General features: G+C 36.9%; 1 protein-coding gene across 2 annotated transcripts; it reads right to left on the reverse strand.

Annotated features, from left to right (window-relative positions):
- Positions 1-664: 664 nt before the first annotated feature.
- Positions 665-24,964, reverse strand: CEP43 (centrosomal protein 43). Of its 2 annotated transcripts, XM_068185195.1 has the most exons (12): positions 24,637-24,964; positions 16,280-16,333; positions 14,408-14,462; positions 13,690-13,778; positions 11,629-11,763; positions 9,987-10,070; positions 8,301-8,518; positions 5,602-5,711; positions 4,949-5,017; positions 4,175-4,214; positions 3,441-3,534; positions 665-2,976 (listed from the first exon to the last, which is right to left on the reverse strand). In XM_068185195.1, the coding sequence occupies exons 1-12, from the start codon at positions 24,724-24,726 to the stop codon at positions 2,902-2,904; spliced, it is 1,113 nt and encodes a 370-aa protein (XP_068041296.1). In that variant the 5' UTR covers positions 24,727-24,964; the 3' UTR covers positions 665-2,901. The 2 variants fall into 2 exon arrangements, with proteins under 2 accessions (XP_068041296.1, XP_068041297.1); XM_068185196.1 differs by lacking the exon at positions 9,987-10,070 and having other exon boundaries at positions 24,637-24,947.
- Between the last annotated feature and the right edge of the window lie 108 nt (positions 24,965-25,072).

A 25,072-nucleotide genomic window follows, 5' to 3' on the forward strand; every position in this document is an offset into this window, starting at 1 on the left:
AGTGGAATGCAGCAATTTCACTAAAAAAAAAAAAAGTAACATTTTTATAATCCATCCTTATTACAAGAGCCATGTTAATGCTATGAAAATGTCAGCCATAATCTAGTTTTTACTTCTGAAAAACCACAGAATTTGTTAAAAAAAATACAGAAAGCATTTAACAAAATAGAGTATTTCTACCCAGACCTAGTTGATACAGAACTGCACAGAGCAGTCATCAGTGAGTGGTTGTCAATTCTAACATGAGGTGGGGTACTCAACCACATTGGTCCTTCTGGGAGAAGCCTATGTGAAATACTAAACAATATGGTTTGAAACACAGAGTGAAACAAGCATTCAAAAGAGCTTAACTTGTCACTTATGTTTAAATACCTCTAACAATGGTAAATGAGAGAAAATTTTGCCAGTCGAGACTGATGGGTTTCTTTCCTTTGTTGAATCATAAACCATCTGACAAATTGGGCTGATACCACTAATGTAATTCTGTCAAGTCTTAATCAGATTAATTATCAGGAAGTGCATGATCCTTTGGGCTTAAAAGGATTCTCAATTACAGACTGGACTATAAAAAAAGCATTTTTCATAAAAACCCCTCAAATTGCATAGAGCTTCCTTATTTTATCTAAATATTAAGATTTCTGGTTCAACAAGTCTCAAAACATGATTTAGCCAGCACAATAGCTTTATTTTACAATTTGAATTATTATACACAATTCAGTGAAAATTCACAGGAGGAACAGCATGGAGACATACCACTTTTTGGTATTTCCTTCAATTAGAGCCAAAGTGCAAGGTCTCCAATTAACTGCCAAGATAAGAGAACAATACTTGGCTGTTAACACAAGTCATGTTAACATTTAAAACATCAAATTAGTTAATGAAAAGGCCACATCTTCAAATGCAATTATAAGTATTTTAATAATAAACTTTTGGTTTCTTTTGGTAAGATAAATTGCCACATATCCTACAGCTAACAGGTAATGGAACATCATGTTTTTCCAAGGCATGTAAGAAAGCCAACAACACTGCCTCTGCATTATTCCCTACACCTTAAAAATGAATGCCAAAAACAACTGTTCATGTGAAATTTTATTTCCTTCTGACATGCGGATACTCTTCTTAAGAAAAAATATAGGAGAAAAAGAAAGGAAAAAAAGTCCAATCCAAACTTTTCCATATACATTATCTTGAGGCACAGGTTCCCCTACCCTTAAATGAATTTTTTACACAGGCTATATCATATGTTACAGCATTGTTCCTATTTGAAGTTATGGCACATTGACTTCCAGGGGTAAAAAAAAAATCTCCTCTGTGTTCAGATGCTACAATATGGCACAAAGTTAAAAGTTAAAACCATTACTAAATACTCTGATGCTGTTTTGCTGGCTATTTTTGGGGTGCACATAAATAAAAGGCACACTTTTGCTGTCTCCTCTCAAATCATTTATGTAATATACAAGCCTAACTTCCTAGCACTGCTCCAGGCCTGCTGGCCCAGTGCAAAAAAATACTTAAGTCAGCTTCTAGTGCTAGTAGCAGCTTTATATATTTAACCAATGGCTTTAGTTTAGCATGCTACTTCCACTGTGGAGACTACTGATGACAGGCCAACAGTGTTCGTGAAAAAGAAAATTACAAATCCTCAAAAAAGAAAATGACGTTAAAAATAAAATTATTTATATTCACTTACATGTCTGTTTTCCAGATGTGTTCACAATGTTCAGAAAGTGCACATTTTGAAGTCTTGTTTCAGTATTACAAATGTCTACGACCTACACATTATAGCAGTGCCACTTGCAACAGTATCATTGAAGAAGTGTCAACCCTGCCACGACTGACCCTGTTCTGCAAGAGCATCATGAAAATACAAGAATTTGCTCTTAGCTAGAACTTAGTGTCCATAATGTCTTCAGTATGGTATTTTAACATATTTGCATTGAACTTTGTACAGCAGTCAGAATCTGAAAAGTAGAAGTTTAGTAGTTTCACTTTTTGGTGCTCATTTTTACTTAAAATATTTTCAAGAATGAAAGTAATCTTACAGCACATGAAGAACCCTCAAAAATAAAAACTCCACTAAATATTACACACAGTTAAAAACTTACCCCATGAGATTTAGTTACTGGTTTGTGAATCCTTACAATCCTTTTTGTGATTTAACAACAGATAATATTGATAAAATTAGCATATATAAAAACAGCTTAGGTCTTAACATCAATGGTCTGACAAACATATTTAAACAAGAATATTCTGGGTTAAGACTAGTGCTAAATTTAGCTCCTAAATATAGCTAAATTTATGTTTAAGAGTTTAGATACTCTCAATTTAATATGCCTTTAAAAAAGGTAAAATCCAACTTTCAGAGGAGTCTGTAAAGGAGCAGTTTCAAGTAAGTCTGGAATAATTAGGTATTGTGGCTAAAGTTACCATAAATATTGACTACATGCTGACTTGACAAGGTTGTGTTAAAAGAAGTGTAAATTGAACCACTACCTTTGAAGGTTCTTGCTTTGGTTATCTTTAAAAAAAAAATTGACTGTTAAAATAACAGTGCAAGTTCACTATAAAGCCACATACCTCTTTCTCAATGTTCTCTTACCAATTGGTTTTTATTATGTCCACTGCCAGCAATGGACATTCTGCTTGGAAAATCCACCTCCTTCTGTGAAAGGTTTGGCTGAACCAAATGAAGAAAGTAATTCTGATATCAGAGTCAAATGGGAACACACTATTTCATTGAGTTCTTGTTCAGAGTATTTAAAAACCTTCTTCACCTACAGTATTTTTGAAACACAAGGCACAAATAGGGAGTGGACATTCCAGCAAAAGGTGATTGTCTGAAATTAATAGTCCACAGCAGTCTTCTAGTCCAGCACAACGAAAGATTTTTGCTGTCCAATTCTATGCCACGTCTTCTAGATAATCTGCAACGTCGCTTAACTGAGAAATGGTAAGGTCTTGTGTGATGCTTTCGAGCTAGAAAATAAAAAAAATTGCAAACTCAGAAACCACAAAACCAGTAAGTATTATGTCATGTATTCCTTCATATGCTTTCATATACCTTTTGGCCTCAAGCTCTTTTAGTGAGATTACACAATCCTTTAGGAGGTACTCAGACAGATCTGGAGATACTGGGGTAAACCTTTGTATGCTGGGCACTGAACCAGCTTCCAATATATTTTACACACCTAGAAAGGCACAGTGAGTTGTGCTACTGAACAGCTGCTGCAGGGTTTTTGTTTTTTTGGGATTTTATTAATCAGTATAGCATCTAACTTAGCAAGGATACTAGGTGTAAAAACCAGAACGTAACGAATAATAGACCTTAACATACAACCTAGGAATTAAAGATAACAGCATGTTACTTCACAGAAGGTTGGAAACAAAGTCAAGACAAGATCAGAAGAATATAAAAAACAACAATTCAAAAATAATCATACTTTATCACTGGCATTTGACTCTTCTGTTCCCACAGAAATTTCATCTATTTCTTCACCAATACTGATGTCACTTTTTTCTGAACGATGACTTGTACTAAAGAGAAAGCAAACCATAAGCACAGAAATAAGGTTTCCTTATCAAACATCCAGGTATGACATTTACTTTATACCTGGCATTTGACTGGAATTGCACTTCCTAGCAAGTCAGATGTGAAGTTGGTAACAATGAAAGGCTTTCTACCTAAGCAAAGTCATAATAAATACTGAGAAATACTTAGGCCTCAATCATGCAATTTACAACACCAACACCTTCACATCATAGGCATAAGGTTATTAAATATGTGTCACCAATTACTCATGATGCTTTATTTTACAATTGAATATCTCAGCATACAACATAATTATTGACTAACTTCATTAATTGCTAAAACATTATTAAGTGCATGGTTCAGGAAAAACACCAAACCCTTTCCACAAAGAACCCAACATAGTATCATGCTGAAGTTAACAGTAGGTTTTTAAGGAACTCATTATCCCTATATAAAAAGAGACATGGTTTGGTTGTTTTTTTAACTGGTAACTAAATCTATTAAAATAGCAAACTGAAGTTTAAAGGAGTTCAGAAATACCCAGTGATAGTCTGTCTGCCGTATTATGAAATAATTAAAATATGCTAGTGGATATGCTTATACTGCATAAAGTACTACCCTACTGAGGTATGATCCTTCTTTTACCTGTTGAAGTCATCAGCATATTCATCATCATCTCCATTTCCTAAATAAGATTTAAAAGCTATTAATCAAACAAGTTCTCTTCAGGAAACGCAAAACCCCCCAGTCTATTCCTGCACCAAAATACATGGTCTGATGACCAGCAAGAGTGGGAGTAGATTAAATCAGTTACACTGATTAGGAAGACAAGTTATGTTTGCCATTATTTAATCTCAGTATTATTAACATAAACTGTTTCAAAACTGAACATACATTTTCAGGACATTAGCTGCATTGCTGAATACAAAACTTAAATACTTGACAGCTCTATTTTGAGAGAATTCTTCCATCACACCTTCATATTGCACCAAAAGAAAAGCAACTTTCAAAGGTGTGGAGGGCTTCTAAATATGCCACTGAAAAGCAGTAATATTTACCAGGCTATTTTTTAACACAAATATAAACCTGCTCTTTTCGTAGAAACCTCAACAAAAAAAATCATCACTTGGTATTAGTAAATGCATGCACAGAATGAATCAAATTTTTGCTCCATGTGTAAAATATTAACCCACAAGAGACCAGTTTTCACTTTTCTGGATTCCTTTAGATCACATGTCACTTTTAACCATATTAAGCTTCACAATCTATGTTAAATAAAATAACATAAGTAGAAACTGAAGATTTTAGCTCGATATGTGTATTTGAGTTTCTCAGATTCCTCTAAGAAGCTGGGCCAGAATTTATCAGTTATGGCCAACCAAAAATATCAGAGCTTCCTCATGTTTAGCAGTTACTTGCCTAATTCTAGTGATCCCAGCTTTGCATTCACCAACCGTAGGTCTTTTAAAACAGAGTTTCTATCCAAATCTGTAAACAAAAGCATTTATATCAGAAATTGGATTTGTCACTCATTAGTAAGATCCCACTTACATATACAAACTAACCATTTATTAACACCTGTTCTTTTATATCAACCTTATGTACTTTTATAGCATAGTACAGCAATATCATATTATGTATTTTCACAGCTGAACTCTGACAACAGTTAAAGACTCGAGGAGTAAACGGGAATAATTTCCTGCTACTCAGGGATTCGCAACATGAAAGCAAACACCTCTAAAGAATTGGTACAAATAGTTTAAGATAATACAAAGGAACAAGCCACTTTCATTTAAAACTGAGCAGTAGAATTATATAGTCCTTTATATACAGACAAAAAACGGGATGTAGGTAAGTATTTCATGCTCCAAAGCGTAAAATGCCCCAGTGGTAGCATAATATATCCAAACAAGTATGCCATCACTCCCTAAAATAGCACTAGTGTAAAGCACATTACAACCAGAAGGGGGCCACATAATCTATCATTCTTCTATCTGAACTTGTAGCTCATTCATTGCATTACAGAAATAACCTCTACAAACATCAAAACACAGAAAATTATGAAAACTTACTATCAGACTCCTTTAGTAAAGGTGCACCCGTCAGGGAGCTTAACCCACTTTTTAGAGCTGGTGCATCAGAAAGGGATGCTAGACCTCCTGCTTTATTAGCCTCAGTTTTCCTGTAAAAAACAAATAAATAAGTACTCCACTCCCAATAAGAGCTGTAAAATATGCATCATTACTTTCTTTTCTGTTATTACAATGTCATACAACTAAAACAGCAATACTACAGCAAAAAAGAGCAAGGAAAAAGCCCTATTCACTGCAACCTTAAAAGCAGTAGGCACTGGCACAAGTGTCAACCACAACACCGACTGAGAAAGCCACTTTCTCACCCATGCAAAGACTTCCACCTGTCTTCTCCCACAGACAGAGCACCTTCATCAGCATCACTATTTATGGCTAGGGGCCTTTCATCATCCCCACATGTAAATGCAGCCAAAAGAAAATAGATTCAGACATAAATCAGTACTTCAGTTTGTTTCACGGCTTAAAGAAATTACTTCTGATGAAGCTATTAATTCTAAGTGCAGTCAGTTTACAGAATGAAAACCTCTTGGTTATAGGAAGATAGAGCTCACCACATGTTAAAGTTCATTTGGCTACTACCTAGTTCAAATCCTACTTGCAAATAAAGGATAAATAAACACAAATAAAAAGAGACCAAGATTTTCACATTTAGTATTTCCAGAACTTTTTGCTATTTTGATTCCATTCCTATTAATAATGGGCATAATTTGAATCATTCATGATATCTAGATCACCAAAGTATCATGTGTAACATCTTATGTTAAAGTGCTTCAAAATTTTGAACAATGGGTCAGAGACCTGGAGATAATGATTGCCTGGATCATCTCTCACACTGCCATTAGCAACTGCTTGCTCTGAACCCATCTTAAATGAACAGGCAAGAGTTCCATAAGGAAACTACCGTTTTTGCAAAGAAAGCAATGCTGGCAGCTGTCCTACTTATTTACCCCTTGAGACCCCAGCACACCAGCACAAAGTACCACAAAGGGGATTCTACCTGAAGAATATGGGGGGGTTTTGCCCTCTAGAAGAGTTGTCTGGAAGATAAAAATGAGCAATTCAGCACACACAGCTCAGCTACAAATAGCTTCTAGCTCATTTGTTAGTAACACATTCAGCACACCTTATTATGGGATGTTACTAGAATAGCTGCATCACAGTAATGTGCTACAAAATACTACTTGTGAACTGTGACTCTAATACAGACAGGCAATCTGGAAACAATTTTTTGTGTAGGGAGTTTCTCTACTAGGAAAAAAAATCCTTACTTTACTAAATAATTAGCCTGTTTTTTGGATTGTCTTTAAGAAGAAATCTAGTTTACCCAGTTTCAAAGAAAATTTCCCTTGCTGTCATATGAAAATGCTCAAAAAATAAGAAATTAGTTAATATTATTATGCAAAAGTTTTTACAGTCTTTTCTAATTTACCCAACTTATCATTTAGACTATCTGCTACAACGGTTACTTTGGTTAAAGGCTAGCTAAACAAGCTCTTGAGTAAGGAGGAGTAAATGCACTCAGATGCAGTTTTAATCTTGATATTAACAATGAGAAAAGAAATACTATAGTAGGGTTAGTTGTAACACACAGTATTTTCCAGAGTACAATCACTGCCCTTTGAGGAAAAAAAAGTCTGCTCCAACGAAAAACATCCAACAAATGCTGTATTATAAATAATCTTTCACAAAGAGTCCATTAATTTACTAGAGACAGACTTGTTCACCTGGTATGATGACTTTGTGCTCTACCAGAAGGATCCTACTCCAAGACTAAGCATCAACTGTAGCACTAATACAAAAAAGCTTATGCTGCTCTGCCCACTATCAGCATAGTGGGGGAAAAGTCAACTGCCAAACCGACTTACAAATGATCCTGGCAACCTCTTCTTAACATCTGCTAAGCTGAAGCAGTTCTCTGATTACTTGAGCACAGCAAAAGAACACCATGAAAGGATCTTGCAGCATTGCTCAATACAGTGGTATCTAAGCTAAGCTTCAAGATAATATAACACAAATGTTTCAGTTTTATAACAAAGCTGCTGCATAGTTCAGTCACTAGTTCTTGTTTCAAATGGCATTTTCAGTCATCAGATTCCACAGATGAAGAATAAAAAACGTGCTTCATATGCATCTGCAAAATTGGCACATGCAGCAGTAACAACACTTCACTGAAAACACAAGTGTTGCCATGTGAAGAGAAAATCCTCAGCTGTAAGGAAACTTTCCTTATTATTACAGTCTGTGGAGCCGTTTAGAGGAATACAAAAAACACTGTTTAGAGTGGTTTTTGTATTCCTTACAAAGCTGTACCAATATTTAATGCACTGTCCCTGTCCCCTTCCTTTAGTACAGATCACCACTGCAGCTCTGTTGCAAGAAGAAGCACTCAAGTCTGTGCCTCACACATGTTCATTCCACCAAAGAAACAGACTGTTAAATTGCCTAACTGATGCATCTTGAAGTGATACAGGTTTTTCTACTCATAGTACATCCAAGAGATCCCAGAGAACACTGTGCATAGAATAAACAAAATCAGAGATGTTAACATTTTGGAAATAAAATATTCCAGATCTGAACACTTACAAGAGCAAATAATCAAATAACTAGTAACTCTCAAAGGTCTGCAATCATTCAGAGGACAAAATAAACCATGTATTAAGAACATCCATGTTACCTACCAGCCATAAGTTCTTTCTGGTTTGGGTACAGGATCATCAAAGAAAGAATCTCCCTCTACATCATCTTCATCCACAACTGGATCACTTTTTTCTTTGGTATTCAAGTCTTTGTTTTCTAGTTGAGGATCTAGTTTTGTTTCATTAGGCAGAAAATGAATACTTCTTTTGCTTGCTTCCCCTGATGAGACACTTGTATCACTCAGAGTGTTTTCAGCAGCCTTGAAAGATAAAGACAGGAGTAAGTATTCATGTCATGTAATAGTCTAAGTGCATATATAAATGCCCAACACATAACATACACCTAGCATCACTTCTTAAAATATTACCTCAAATTCCTGAAAAGGAAGCAAGTTCATTAGTATCGTCAAGAGTCACACCATAAAACATTGTTTTATCACTTTACAAAGTGTTCTTTATTGCTGCTGCTATTAATATCTTTTGTTCCAGCCTGTGCATTGCTATGCTATCTACATCACTTCTATTATAAAAGCAATTTTAAAACATCTTGGTTATCAAATAAAGAAATCTACAGACAGACTGATTCTTACACTTTATTCATGTAATTTTGCAACATCTCTACAAACAAAGGTTCTTAGTTATAGCCACTGTCTTCAAAACAAATCAATTTAAACCCATGAAAATTACTCTAAATTCCCTACTAAATGGTAATCTCTGCAATATAGTATTAGGTATTAAAGTAATGAGCATAAGAAAACTAGAGTCACTGACACATTCTCTCAAATACTAAAACCAAAAATTACAAAAGCGAGACTTTTGTACGTAAATTTCAGTCTTCTTCTCATGCTTATGGCTCAGTCCCAAAGTCTGGAACGTAAGGACAATTCCATGTGCAACCTTTCACATCAAGTCATACAACTCAAACTGCAACTTAGCATGGCTTTGTGGCCCAAAAAACAATATTCTAATTTACCTAGATAATCAAGGTGCTGAGAAAGAAAAATGTTTTTTTATTATTACCTAGCAAGGAGTACCGCTATTTTTACTTTCTCCTAGACTTATTAAAATTAAGCCAGTAAAAGATTTATGACACTAGCTTCCTTTCTACAAACTAATAGCAGCACAGTTTTGAAACAAAACAAAAAGTATTATTTAATCCAGATAGCCAATATGTATGCAGGTTGTACTATCTGAAGTATTTTTAGTATTTTTTTTATCAGTCATTAACTTGCATTCAGAAGGCTGAAGCCAAATTTTCAAACTGAAGGCCATGAAAGTTAAAATTACCTTCGTAGGTCTTTTTCATAGCAAGGCTATTTTATCTCAGTCAAAGAATCACATTCAATTGCTGGCAGTAGCTCAGTTTTTCTAGGGCCGGAAAAAGTACTTAAACCCACAAGTGGTAGTAATAAAAATATTTTGATTTCCTATCTAGAATAAGAGAATTGTTTTTAAAAATTAAGAGCTTGATGATAGCCTGGCTACAATAAAAGGGAAGCTACAGCTACTTTTTCTGTTCTGGGACCTGTACTATGTCATGTCAGAAAAGTATAAGCACAAAAGTTCATCTTTGCCTGGAATCATAGATGGAAGTTTTGCTGAGTGGAATAAATATTTTCAAATTGCAGATCATTTAAGTGAATGCTGTCATATCTGCAGTTTCACAAGAGTTCCCTCTTTTACTCATCTCATGTATGTTACAAAGCTTTTCATTATATATAATCTTACCTTATTTGGTATAGAGTGTGCACTTGACCGTCCATCAGATGATTTTGATGTGGGGCACTGGCTGTCACTTAGAACTGGAGCCACCTAAGAAGTTTCAAATAAGCACTTACTAAAACTTATATTTCATTTTGTAATAACTGGCACTGGTGAGGTTGCATCTCGACTACTGCATTCAGTTTTGATCCCCTCCGATTAGAAAAGATATTGAACATGTCCAGAGAAGGGCAACGAGACTCACAAAGGATCTAGAAAACATGTCCTAAGAGGAACCGTTGAGGTAGCTGGTCTAAACAAGAGGAGGCTCAGGGGAGATGTAGTGAGGTGGGAACTAGACTCTTCTACTGTGCCTGCAGTGAGAGGTCTAGAGGAAATGGCTTTAAGATGAGACAGGGGGGAATTCAGATTACATATTAGAAAAAAATGTTTCACTGTTACAGTGGTCAGGCATTGGAACAGGTTACCCAGAGAGGTGGTGGAGTCACCATCCTTGGAGGTGTTCAAGAGGCATCTGGATCTGGTGCTGGGTGCTGTGGGTTAGGGGTTACAGTGATGGTGCTATGCTGATGCTTGAACTGGGTAATATTTCAATGGTCTCTTTCAATCTCAGTGATTCTGTGATCCTATGATAATTGCATCCAAGAAGAAACAAGGCTACCACCCTCACTTGGACAGTATGCAAACCTTGACACTGGGAAGACAACTGAGGATAGAACTAGAGAAAACTGGGAAGTTCTAGTCACACACAGTATGGAAATCACAGAGTGAGGAGATCCAGCAGGGACTCTCCCTTCTAAATTGCACTATGGGATTGGACTCCAATACGCTGCTGGCACCTGTCCCGCAGTAAGTCAGTTAAACACCCTCCAATACAGTGGACTGCTCAGTGGAGTCCCCGTAACAGGACACAGACAGACTGGCAAGCACAAGAGTCTTGGCTTTCCTGGGGTATTCCCAGACAAATACAAGGAAATACAAGGGCTCAAGGAAATCCCACTTTCATGTGACAGAAAATTATTATGTTAAGAAGTCTATGACAACTACTCTGAATTTAAGCTTTCTTTGGGACACTGAATACATCCTGGGTGTAGAGAACTTTCTTTCAAGTCACAATCAAATGCTATTGGTTGGGTTTAATCCACTTAATCAACATATTTGTTATCTATTCCGTTCAAAAACTACTGTCACTGTCTTCAAATAGTTAAATACTTTTATATATTTAATTTTAAGTACATATGCTTTGCCTTAAAGCTTTTAACAAAACTCATTTGAGGCTTTTCAGGTCATATTAAAATTAGAAGTATGCTAAGGAAAACAGGTATAGATAAAAGTGTTACCAAACCACACCAAAAATGAGAAAATAAGTGACACAGTGTTTTGTGTCATTTATCTAGATGCACTCTGTGCTACTATGCTGTAGTAGAATATTACTAAAGAGCCCTAGGGTGGTATTAAAAGTAATAGTCATAAAGTTTATCTCTCATCTCTCTGATTAAGTTGAAGGCATAATATAATAAAGACCTGAACCTGAAACAGTATAATAGTACAACAATAGCCAAGTGTTTATAATTTCAGTTTATTTTTCATCATTAAAAGAAAGAATAAATAATTATAAAGAAAGAAATTTCAATTTAATATTACTTACTTCTCCACCACCTGAAGTCTTTTTCTGCTGACACTTCCTAACAACCTCCAACAACAGGGGGCCACCCACAGTACCTTCTGCTTCTGTAATTCCCAAATCTCGAGCTAAGTTTTCTCGACCATCAAGGCCATTTAGCTGGGGGGGATAACAGAAGAAAAAAGAATCACAGCATCAAAATAACTGTCAGAAAACAAAAGATAAATTTTGTAATACAAGAAAGTCTTATTTAACACAGCTCTACCTGAACTAAACAGTGATTATTTATGTTTTTTTGTTGCTGGTGGACTAAAGTAATAAAATCACAGAACCACTCAGGTTGGAAAAGACCCTTAAGATCATCAAGTCCACCATTACACCATGCCCCTAAGTGCCTCATCTACACCTCTTTTAGACATCATCTATTGCATAATTTACTTCTGATCTGCACCTGAACTTGTAACAGATTATGCAAAGTAATTTTAAATATGCAAGAAACCACCATTAGCGTGCTTTGGGATTTAAGAATTTATATGGCCAAACTACTTTAGCCTATCACATTTAAAAGTGGATCCAAGGACACCTGGCCAGTGGTCCCAGCAAATTCATGGATGATGGGGAGTCACCATTCCTGTGCATACAGAACTATGCTTGCACAGGTTAACACTTACTTTCAGTCTCTGTTCCACATTAAAAAATACATGGGTTTGGACAGAAAAAGGGATGAAAGCAATTTGGTATCATCCAAAAAACCCCCAACAACACTTTTTCAAACTGAACTTCACGCTATATGAGAAGCAGAATGCTACAGCAAACCCAGGCTGGTTAGCACAGCCCCAGATAGAAACACTGCAAAGGGCACCAGTTCATCTTGATCTCTTATGACCAAATAGTAACACTTCCTATCAGAACACAGGTCTAGCAAATACTGAAGTGAGCTACAACTAGCCAAGCACACTGGATAAAGAGACAGCACAAGAAACTGTTCAGAGGCAGAGGCTAGTAGAGAAAGACAAAGTCAAATCTCTCAGCACCCTACCCAGCAGTCTTGGCCAGCTCAATTAACTTTGGCCAAATTTCCTTTATGCTCTTCTATACATGAAATGGACACATTTATTGGAAAACAGAAGGGGGTGTTTCAAAGAGCATAAGATGCCTTTACAATGCAAATGAAGCACTGCTCCCAAGAGTGAGTGGCACCACAATACAAAGTGTGGCTGTTTTTATTTGTTTCTATTTGGTAGCATGAACATGAATCTTTGTACAGATGTGTTCTAGTAATAACTTAGCAACTAATTTGGCTAAGGATATTTGGCAAAGAACAAAGTTGTACAGGATTTTCTTTGAATAAACCCCTAAAATGAAACATGAATTTCTGAGAAATAGAAGTCAACTAACTGACTGATTTGAAAAAAATGGATTTTTAATATATTAACTATTTAAACCAACTTCAAGGAAAAAAAAAGTACTTGAGATATAATGAGAAATTCTGCAGTGAAATGAAACTGCTTCAAATTCAAAATTATTATTAAAACTTTTATATCATAAAGAGACAAAGATGATGAAAACCCTCTAATTCAGTACCTAAAGCCTTAAAGCAATCAGTTGTAATCACTGTAGGTCCCTCCCAACTGAACTATTCTATTCAAACACTTTTTGTCAAGTATATCTGCACGAAGTCCTTTTTGTCACTGAAACTTCTTTCAGAGCAGATGACTGACATTATTTTAGTTTTCATGTAACAATACTAACTTAGTATTATGATATAGTAAAGTTAGTGGCAAAAAATCTTGCAGGGCTATGCAGGATTCATATACCATTACATGTTTCCACAGAAATTATCAGCTTCTTAATTCAAAATTAAATTACTTTCTAGCATTGATTTTGATAAAGAGAAATATTAATATGAGTCCACTTTCCTGAAAAGTGTACTTTTTTGACACTAAGTATCTATTACAGACAAAACACAAAAACCACATTAAAAAAAAAACAAGTGGTTTAAATAAATCTGCCATAGCTTCTGCATTCATTGCCATGCACTTCAAACAGTGAGCACTGTATACAAACAAAACCAGTCTATCTTACTGTGCTTGATTCAGGCTGAAAAACAGCTAAAGTAAAATCAAGATTGAAAAACCGTAGAAATTCTGCAACAAGACCTGCTACCAAGCGACCTAAAAAGAAAATAAGAAGAGTTAAAATACACCAGACAGAAACAAATCTTATTTCAAAGATTTAACAGTAACACCAGTACACATGGCTTCAGTACGGACATAGTATAGACACTCAGCCATCTACCACCTCAGAGCAAGTTTTATACCAACTCCCTAATTTTGAACTTGGCCATCAATATCAAAATCAGTTAAGCCAGTAATACTGCAAGAGCATTATAGACTGCTTACAAAATTCACATGCAGCGGTTTCTTTAACTATTTAGCTGTTTTAAAAACATCATTTTGACATTTGTCATATATGTGCATTCACTCCTGTACCTCTACTCTTAAGTTTTCACTGGTTGCTGTTTCTATCGGTCTAGAATGTCTCTGAGTTAGCACAACCATAAGGCACCGTGAAATATTAACTTCAATTACTTAATCACCTTAATTAAAAATATAACTTCAGCAATATTAACTTTAAAAATTATATATTTAATTATATTCTGAATGAGTAGTAATTAGGGCATTTGAAAGGAACAAAAGCATACTTAATGTAAATGGAGACTACACTATTAGTAAGATTCAAAGATTTAATCCTTTGTCTCCTATTTTTATTATCAGAAGTATATACTAAACAAAGAACTTACCATCCTTTGTACCTAAAAAACTTTTCAAGCTTTCATTTACCAGAGGTGCTTTGTTCTGTCAAAAAGCAAAAACCAAACAGCAATTAACGTCATCTACATGCTAGCAACAAACCGAAAACCACAAAAAGCTAGTGTTCTGATGTACTCTGCTGCACAATGAAGCCCTGCCCATGCAATGCACTCCTTTAAAATCTAACTTTGTATGAATTCCATAACTACAAGTAAAAGCTATGTAGCAATAACTTTATTTAGGCAAATTAAATTTGTCTCGGAGCTAAAGTAATTTCACCAAAATTCTTAATAGCATATTGATTTTTGTTTATCTAATGACTGAAGGGGTAAGTTAAGCAGGTAACTTCCCACGTTGCTCCTCTAATATAATGCAAAGTTTAAGGCAATTCAGTCCAGCCTTTTAAAAAGGGGAAATTTACAAATCTTCCAGATTTTTGGATGATGATAATTATTAGAACACAAATCAATATTAATCTTCTATTAATTAAAACATCTTCAAAGGTATTATGAAAAATGCTTTTTTCTCCCTTGTTAGATTTGGCCTCTTCAATTTTTAAATAGAAATAAATCAATATGCTGTGTCTGGGTTTGTCAAGATTGTACTGGGATTTTTCAAAATAAATTTTAAATGCCATTCCTAAAATGGAATGGGTATCCTGGGTAAGAAAAGGATCAGTCTTAGGTATTTATCACTACAGTTGCAAATGCTAACACACAAGAAAGTGCTACCTGAAAAAAGGAAATCTTGCTTAATATTTTAGAATTCAGAGTCGTGGTAAGTATTAACATGTCACCAATGTCAGCAGTGCAAATTTTAAATATCATGATACATGTAAGCTTTTTGAGAAATGGTGAGCTGAAATACAATGTAGCAAATCTCTCTTCATGTTACTTGAACTATTGCTATTACTCTTCAGGTTCTATAATAACCTGAAGTTTCCCATAAAGAGATGGCACTGTTCTTCTATATTACTCTTCCACCACATCTTCTTCAGCAATCTTATGTTAAATTTCTGGAATATGGAATCTCAAATCATAGAATAACTACTATCCATCCTTACTAACATCCCAATATTGTCTGTTTCAGTTAACCAGTAGAGGAATAGAACAGTTTTCCATTCCTCACCTTTTGAAGCAGAGAGGCTGGACATACAGCACTCTCTACACCCCAATTCTAGAAAATGGAAAGACAGAGAAAATGAAGCTAAGTCAGCAGTAGACGAGGTCACAAAACTGGTATCTGTATACCACAGCAGTACTCTTATGCAACCATGTGTCAGTATCTCATTCCCTTAATATTAATATATTGCGGAGATGTCAGTACACAGTCCATCTCTTTATTAAGAATTCATCCTTAAGGGTTAAAGCAAATTATCCTGAAGCAAGCCTACAACATCCTTATGGGAAATACCATAAGCATTAGCATACTTGGCATTTTACTGGACTAAACTGCTTTTGAAATATACTTGTCAAGACACCCCAGTAAAATATTTTCAATTTCAAATGAGATTATTCTGATTTGATAAAATCTTGATCAGTCATGTAGATATCTTTTTTAAAAGATGTACTTGATGGAGAAAACATTCAGCCATTCTAGCCAACTACTGGACAGAAGCCATATAAACTCAGCAGAGACAGACACTTAAAATTATAACTTCAAAAGGCTATTTAACAATTCCTATTTTTAAACATCAGGAAACACCCTGATAGTCCCGTTTTGTGTTCTTTATACATCTTATGCAGAAATATATATTTTTATCTTGTTACATTTCACAAATAGAAAATATTAAAGCTAATATATTTAATTCTACACAAAGGATGTTTTTTTCATTCTGATTTGTTTTTTTACGGTTCTCTTACCTCTACTTTCTCTTGTTCTTCTAATGCCAAAAACACAGCTGCTCTTAACTCTGCCTGCCAAACAAAAAAACAAAACAAACAGCATTTCTACAAGCACCTTTTTCCTAAGCAAATAGGATGCAAAAAGCTAGCAAGTAGCTTTACAGCTATTTGTTTCTCCTCAAGCAACTTGGCATGGACTGTAATCTATATCAGTGCAATTAAAACACTTAAGATTACAGGCAGTGTTACTTGAGGCAGAGAAATAATAGTTTCCACTCTGAGAACAAGGCAGGGGGCAGCATAATTTGATACAAGACTTCCTAGATTATTTCTTTGTATGTAAAAAGATTCCAAAGTACCTAAATTACCTCCTATTCGTTTCTTCTGACAGTTAAACATCCATCTCTTTCAGACAGCTCCAAAACACCTACCCTTCATTTACAATTCACTCAGGAAATATGAACAAATAGGCCATAATAGCCCGTTAAAAACTAAACATTAAGCTATACAAATTGCTGTGATTTCTTGTCAGATTACACTCAAAACCCCAGAATTTCTCTAGAAAAAGAACATGATCACAGTCATTCAAATACTCCTGGTAGTAATAGTTTACCTACATGATTCTAAATATATTATTATAAAGAATCAGAATTCTTCTAAGGACTACTTTGAATATTGAAGCTTATGCCTTGCCTACTTTTTAAAAAAAATGTAAGCATTACTGTTCTTCTACTTTCACTGAACAGGTCAAATGGATAACATACATTTGATGAATTAGTCTGCCACTTTAATCAACCCTTAATCTGACATTTTGAAGTAAGTCAGTAGATAACACTGTTGTAATAAACTAGAAAAGACAGCATATTAACATTCTCTCAATAGCAAAAAAAAATCAGAATTTAAAAGAAAGATTTATTTCCATAACTAAGAATAAGACCAATATAAAGAATGTCTGGACTTTCTAATTTATATAACAAGAGGTAACTAAACGTGAAGTAACTGGTCCCTCCCACCAAAAAAAATAAAACCAAAAGCAAATGCCCACCCATAAAAAAGCCCAACAAAGCAAAAAACCCCAAACCCTATCAAAAAAACCCCAACCCACTCAAAAAACAACCAAACAAAAAAACTCAAACCCAAAAAAACCTTTCATGGGAAAAACAAACACTTCTTTTTTAAGGAAGCTTCTCTTTGGACACCTTACTGAAAGACAAAAAAAAATGCAAAAAAGCAAGAAGGATTTCTCACCAAAAGAAGAGTAAAATGCTTACAACAATTATACTCAATGGTCATACTGACACTGCAATCACATTTTTTCAGTTGCTGGGATACAGTATTCAATCAGAAAATCCTCTTATAAGCAATTAATTTATTTATTATTTTTACCTTTTTTCCTGATGTTGGGGTGCAGTTGTCAATCAGTGAGACCCTTTACACATCTCATTAACGTAAAAATTATTCTTACAAAATCAGTTTCCATTTAACTTTGCAACCAGCAGCTAATAACTTATTTATTTAGTCTTACCTCGCTAAATTAAACCTGAAAGCAAGGCTTTCTTTTCACTTTGGCCACAGAAACCAAATATATTTACATAATAGGATAATAAAAATAACAAAGCATTTCTGACTGGCTGTTAGAGCTGTTCAAAATAAAACACACCAGTCAATGCATGTGGGCAGGGTAGGGGTAAACCCCCCTAAGGTTCTGGATCATGGGACCAGAGAATAAAGCTGTCTGAAAGCAGTTGCCATTACATCAGCTAATCCAGAGTCTGACCTGTTTTGAGATTCTGGAACAATATCAAACACTCACTTTTTTTTTTTTTTCCACTTAACTGGGATTGTTTGCCTGTTCCACTCCTCTAGGTCCAATCCCCTGGCTCTTAATTACTAATGGAGGTGCTTTTCTTCCTCTTCTTATCTATTTAATGACACATGGTCAATTTCTCTCAGACGTTGCCATTCCCCATGAATAGCTAGTTCACTTTTATTTAATTTAGTGCCTAATTAATAAAATTAAGGTCAGGAGCTGACCACCAGAAGATAATGCCACTGGTATTTACATGTCCCTTTAGCTTACCTGTATCACCTAGAATACCACCCTAAAGCCTTTCCACAGATACACAGCCCTGCAATCGACCCTCTAACCCTGCAAGCATCGCAGTGTTTAAAGTTACATGTTCCTGTACTATCCCCACAAGGAAAGACCTTCATCCTTTGTGGTGGGTACTGCTGAGATCATAGCACAATATTCTCAAAATATCATCTCAATAAATTTAGACAAAGAACCACACACTAGAATTTGTGTGAGGTTAAAGCAGTAATTCTCAACTTCATGCAGAAAGTAAAAAGCAACAATAACAAAGCTGAGGCCAAAGGAATAATCACCCTACTACAAGATGAATCATACTACACCAGTAGGATGGACAATGTCATCTAGGCTTTTCAGGACCTGAGGCTAGACATGGAGAATTTAAACACCAGAGACTAAGATTACCATCATCAGGTTCGGCCACAGCAATTTGCTCCCACCAGCAGATATGAAGGTTATAACTACACAGATTAATCCACTTAGAGCGTTCCTCTCACATTTATTTTGTTTTTAATGGGTATGAACAGATCGCATTTCTCTTTGGCCTAGTACCCTTTGGCACCAGCCCAATATGTTTCACACATTGTTACAATCTATGCTTGTCATTTTCAACATTTCACTACTCCACACTGCCTCATTCTGCTAGCAGTATTCAAAACAATCCAAATACACTGTGAAGAATTTTATTCACAGTCTAGTAGAAAGGCAGACCAAAGCTCGATATTCCCCAGCCATATTCTTTCTAAGTCTTCAATAAAACAGGATTATGTCAACAGAGACAGATGTTGATGAGCCTATCACTTTTACATCCATCAAACTTACAGACTTCTTTCTCATAGTGTGAATGACACCCATTCTCTTCTATCACTAAGAAATTTTATCAGGCAAGAACTCATGTCAATGAAATGGCAATTTGGTTTCACTGAACTTGGCTAAAACAAGGAAGGCTATCATTATATATGACAAATACTGCCTGTTTTAGAGAAATGTATGGGTCAGTGTTTTGAAACAAAATTAAATTTCCCCTTTTCCTCACAGGCATTTACAGTTCATCAGGCAATACTGGTTTTTACTGACTGTTATTGTACTGTAAATCAGAAATTGAAGTCCATGAAAAAAAGCATGTTTTCTGCACTGAACTATAGCATCCCTCTTTAGAACCTGGGTAAGTTTATCCTATTCCAAATAGAGACCCATTTGCATGTACCCTATGGACTGTCCATGAAAACAGCTCCCTCAATCTGCAGCTCCCTAGAAAAGAGGCTAACAGTTCTTACTATCTCAAGAGCAAACACACTTTTTAGGTGGCATCTCAAAAAATGCCTATCTAATTTGGAAATATGCTTTTAATAGGAAGACAACAAGTACCTACATTAGGAAGGTTATTGGTCTGATTTAGCAGTATGCTTGTAAAGCCATCCACAGCATCTTACATAGCAGATACTGGATGAAAAGTGAAAGGATAAGACAGAGACAATTCAGGACTGAATGATTACCTGTGACCTGTAACAACCTTCCACTTGTAGACTCCAAAATGTATAATATTTAGCAAGTCCATGGAATTTCTAGTTGGTTTTTTTTTTTGGTAGTATTTGTCTTTGATTGTGCTAGAATAGATTTGTCCAGGACTTAAACAAGAGATCTGATTTTTCCTAAGAAAAAAATTGAGACAGTATTTTCCAACAGGAAAATACTTGTAAACTTCAAACACATTTCTACACCTCAAAGCACGTAGGCACATCAGTGGCCAAGATGATTTCTCATAACAAGCACAAACTCTGGATATGGCTTGCTTTTTGCATTCTGTCTCCTTTGTACAGCTACACAATTCACCTTCAATCCCCATATCCCAACACATTCCAAATAGATCTCATAAATTTTTTTTTTCCTATCAAACTTTATTCATATTTTCTATTGCTGGCGCAATATTTCATAAGAATGAGCAATGGTTTCCCAACACTGATCTCCAAATGCCGTGGAATACTAGGTAAAAAAGTGGGAACTTGAGCTTCATAAACTGCTTCGTACCTGTAGCACAGCTGAGTATGACACTGTCTGCTAGCTAACAGAGCCTTGCTGTCTGCTTTGTGCATCTCTCAACATTTCTACTAATGCTTAGAGTTCTGCAGCTTTTGCAGAGGAAGTCCTGGGCTTCTTTTTTCATCCAAGACTCATTAGCAGAAACCATAATATAAATTTCAGCCTGTCAAACGCATATGCTACCACTCTTCTCAACCCATTTCTGCAAGCTGAACACAGTTTTTGAAGCCATACAGGCAGCATTGTGTATTCCTTAAGAAACAAGGGGTAGGCAAGCTCGGCAAATGCCAATATGGGAGACACTTCAGAGATCTGCAATGGGCCAGCTGGAGGTGCAAAATCTCCTGCAAACTTGCACTCACAAGATGTGCATCAGAGGATGCTGTGGTTAAATGTGTGGTTTAGGGAAGTGAAATGATTAAAGTAATGCGTAAGATTTCTCAGAGACCTGCCAGCTAAATCACAGGAATGTGTAACCACCATCTGCTGCAGCATTGTGGAACAGGCCCATGCATGCCCAAGCATAAACAATCCCTTGCATTTGTAAAATTTAGTGGCACATGGGCACCCTTCTGCACAACTTTCAGTATCTCCGCTTCCTAACTCCAAAACAACTCTCATACACCTTGGTAGATAGAGAGCAGATGCATTGCACTGGAAAGAGACATGGCTGAATACTGAGCTGTTTAACTGCTGCTGATCAACCTAGGCTAAACCTCTGTGTGCACCAGGATAAACACCTCTCCCAGTCTACATGCAAATCCAAGGCTGGTGTCAAACCACAACCAGGAACATCTCTAGCAACATTACTCAGTAATATCCTTCCTGTAATCTCCATCTGCAAAATCTGTAAAGGTTCTCATCCTTGAGCACGTGGTGGGTACGCTCACCCCCACTGCCCACTATACTTTGGAATCTTGGCTAAGTGACATAAAGGAGTGATTGTGCACACATAATTCCCTAAACATAAACAAAGTCCTGGACTAGGAGTGGAACCAGTTAGACTTAGACTCCTCCCTGAGAATATGATAAGGACCATATTGACATATAAATGTTGAATTTGTTAGTTTATTTGAAATAATTAAAAATGGTTATATTTTACTTGACTTATAAAACTAAAAAAAAAAAAAAATTAAGTTGACTTTCTGGTATGAACTGCTTCAAAACAACACATCACAACACGCAGAAAACAGGAGGCTACACAGCAGTGCACAGCATGCTTACCATGACAATTAATAATTCTAAGACATTTAAAAGCACTGTTCATTACCGCACATGGATTGAAGAAGCAAAAGCAAACAGGACAATTTTAAATGACCTGTGCACATGCTCATATTAAAAAAATAGTACTTTTATCCTCTCTAACATCTCGCCACTTGCACTGAGCTTGTACCTCAGCTGTCCAGGTTTTGAAGCAAATTAGTGAGAAATTAGCAGTACCACCTGGCCAAAAGCTCTGCTAGGCATATGACATTAGTGATGCTAACCCCCCTCATATAATGGCAGCAACAGCAAGTTCCAGAGAAGATGCAAAATTCAGGTAATATATACTTAAAGTATTCCAAAGCAAGAGATTAAAAGATATAAACCAAAACAAAATAAGATAACAAAGAAACACACAAGAAGCATAATGGCTCCTCTTACTCAGATGACGACAGCTTCCCTAGGAGAAAGATCACATTCTCTTCAAGATAGAACACCCCTATTTGTACACTATCACACAGAAACAGTGATAATTTTCACTGAAATACAAACATCTACAGTTATATTGTGTGCTTACAGAATTCATTAGAAAGCTGTTTCATTCATCAGACTAATCCCAATGATCAACAAACTACATATAGTATACATCTGTACTATATATATACATTTAAGTGTGTATATATACCTATACACACATATTGCATTTTAGAGAATACAGGAAATTCTCAACTGCAAGCAGTAAATACATTTATACAACTTCCAATTTTCACAATATTACTTTATTAATTACCTCAGTGCTCAAACTTTAAGACAAATACAAAAATTATGAACAAATTTTTAAAATGTCATGTAAGTAATATTTTTGAGCTAAATAATTTACATCAACAACAATGCACCCAAGAAATTAATATCAAAATAAGAACTAATAAACTGCAAGCCATTATAAAATAGTGTCTTAGTAGAGAACTAAATTATGACAATAAAAATTACTCTCGTTATGTTACAAAATGTGTGACACCCTGATACATTCCATCCACTGAAATAATTCCCCTTGAATTCTAATCCTTCCAGTGCTTCATACCAATGCAGCTATACGTTGACCACATATTTATCTCCTCTATTGTAGTTTTCTAGCCTCATCCATCTTGAAAAATGGTCAGTTCTCATTCTACAGTATGAAACTAGCATCAATTTTGGTAACATGTAAATGTTCAATTCTACCACTTAATAAAAAATATTGACACATAATAGATAAGCACTATTGCACAAAATCAAGTTTAACTAATTTTAATAAAAGGATGACTGCAAGTTTTTTTAATGGATGGTGTAATTTAATTTCAATTAAAAGATGACAGTTTTAAAAGCCTTGTTCAATCTTAATTCTTCCAGCAACAGGGTTTTGTCAAGTAATAGTAGACCAGAATCTCTAAGTCATTAACACTGCCAAACAACACTCAACAAACTCACATGCCAATTAAGGTTTACAGCTAAGAAAAAAACCACCATGAGTTCTTCCAGTCAATAGCCTTAGTCATAAGCATACCAGTTATTAAACAGTAGCACCTTGTATTAAGGAGAGACATCATCTGGCAAGGAGGCTGCATTTTGTACTTTTCTAAGTCATTTGATAATTTGCTGTAACAGCACCTTACACAGTATTGGACACCACACACTCTAAACATTATAGAATAGTGAACTACAATAAATTTATTCACATAAAACTCAATGGACTGTCAACCAAAGTATGAAATTTTACATACTACACAAAGGTAGGAATTAAAAAATTATGGTTCACGAGCGCCATGTGACCCAATTGCCTTGCCATGCTTTTTTAAATTACAATTTTACTACCACCATACTTGCATTGTTTAATAGTAGGTGAGTGGTTAACAGGTGGCCCAAAAGGCCTATCTGACATCTATTAGAAAAGCCTCACTACTCAGAACACAGTTACTTGAGCTAGAATCTTCATTCTCTTACAGAACTTAAATAAGGATCATCCAATTTGAAAGGGATGAACAATGTGGTTTTGAATATTATTTTGTTGAAAAGTAGGACGAGTTCAAAATACAGTAAACTTGAAAGTACATACACAAAGATGCTCTCACTTCCATAAACCAATTCAGCTGTTGAACTGTTCTTGAAATATCAGCAATGACCATCTACCTCTGGAGACTTAAAGCAGCACTGTGGAAAAAGACCACCATCCCTCATCTGAAAACTACACTTCATTTCTCCTCCAACTTCGAAGGAAACTTGCTCTCTATTATACACAATAATTATTCCTAGAAGCTTTTAATTTGAACAAGAATTCATGGAACCAATTTTCCTACCCTTTCTGACACAAGCTCAGCCTGCACCACAGACTCAGTAGTAGCGCGCACTCCACTATCTTCTGTATATTTTCTTAACATAGCGCTATTTGTTCCCTGTAAGCAGGCAGCATCCCCGAGTTTCCAGACTTAGCAAGCCTTCAAGGCACAACTGAAGTAACCCACACCCAAGAAGAACAAGTGCTTAAATAGCGACCCACAACAACTCCCGCTTGAAATTTTCAGTAAGGGCTTTCCGTATCGAAGCAGTGATTAACTTCACCCACCCCGTCCCGCACCACGCTGCAGCCCACAGCTTCCAGCCAGTCTGGCGGCAGCAAGGGATCTTTTGCGGCCACACGCTACCCGAGAGCGAACGCGCACAGCCGGCGCCGGGCTCCCCGCGGCGGCGGCCCCGCGCTCCCCTCGCTCTGCCCGCCCGGGGGATCCCGAATTCCCGCGGCCGCGGGGCAGCGCCGTGCGATGGTCAGGCCGCGGGCCCTCGCACCAGCTCCACCACGAGCAGCCGGGGAACACCACGGGGAAAGCAGGCGCCACCACCGGGCCGCGACGCCGAGGGAGCGCTCCAGCAGGGAACACCGGCTGCAAGAGGGAGCGAGAGGGGACGAAGCACGGAGATCCTCGGTTCTCCCACACTCCGCAGGGCCGCGAAGCGCCGCCAGACCCAGCCAACACTTCCCGCCGGCGGGAGGCCCTTCTTCGCCCACCTTAATCTTATTGAGCACCCCGCTGCTCTCCAGCGTCTGCACCAGCAGGTCCCGCAGCTCCGTGTCCTCCTCCGCCGCCGCGGCCGCCATCTTGCTTCTCCCTGACAACCGCCCAAACCGCGCTAGCGGCGGGACCAGCCCGGCAGATTCGCCGCCGCCGGAGGCGCCAGCCTAGGGCGGACCCGAGGGAACGGAGTCGACCGCGCCGGTGGCCGCCCTCAGCACCGCCCCGAGAGGGGACGCAGAGAGGCCGCGGCCAGCCGGCGCTTTTGCCGCCCGCTGAGCCTGGAAACTGCGGCGGCGGACGGGCAGCGCGGGCGGCGGGCGGGAAGTTCAAAGCGGGGGCGGCGGTAACGGCTGAACTGCGCGGCCGCCCGCGCCCGCAAGCGGCCCCTCAGACGCGCCCTGTGTCCCTCCCTTTCTCCCGCCACGCTCG

This window comes from Anomalospiza imberbis, chromosome 3, assembly GCF_031753505.1.
Source record: "Anomalospiza imberbis isolate Cuckoo-Finch-1a 21T00152 chromosome 3, ASM3175350v1, whole genome shotgun sequence".
NCBI lineage: Eukaryota > Metazoa > Chordata > Aves > Passeriformes > Viduidae > Anomalospiza > Anomalospiza imberbis.

Excerpts from the sequence above, each read along its gene's own strand:
- CEP43 (XM_068185195.1), bottom strand. The coding sequence starts at position 24,726 with ATGGCGGCCGCGGCGGCGGAGGAGGACACGGAGCTGCGGGACCTGCTG. Across the intron at positions 14,463-16,279 it reads AAGAACAAGAGAAAGTAGAG|AACAAAGCACCTCTGGTAAA; the intron begins GTAAGAGAACCG and ends GCTTTTTGACAG. Across the intron at positions 3,535-4,174 it reads TATGCTGATGACTTCAACAG|TACAAGTCATCGTTCAGAAA; the intron begins GTAAAAGAAGGA and ends CTTTCTCTTTAG.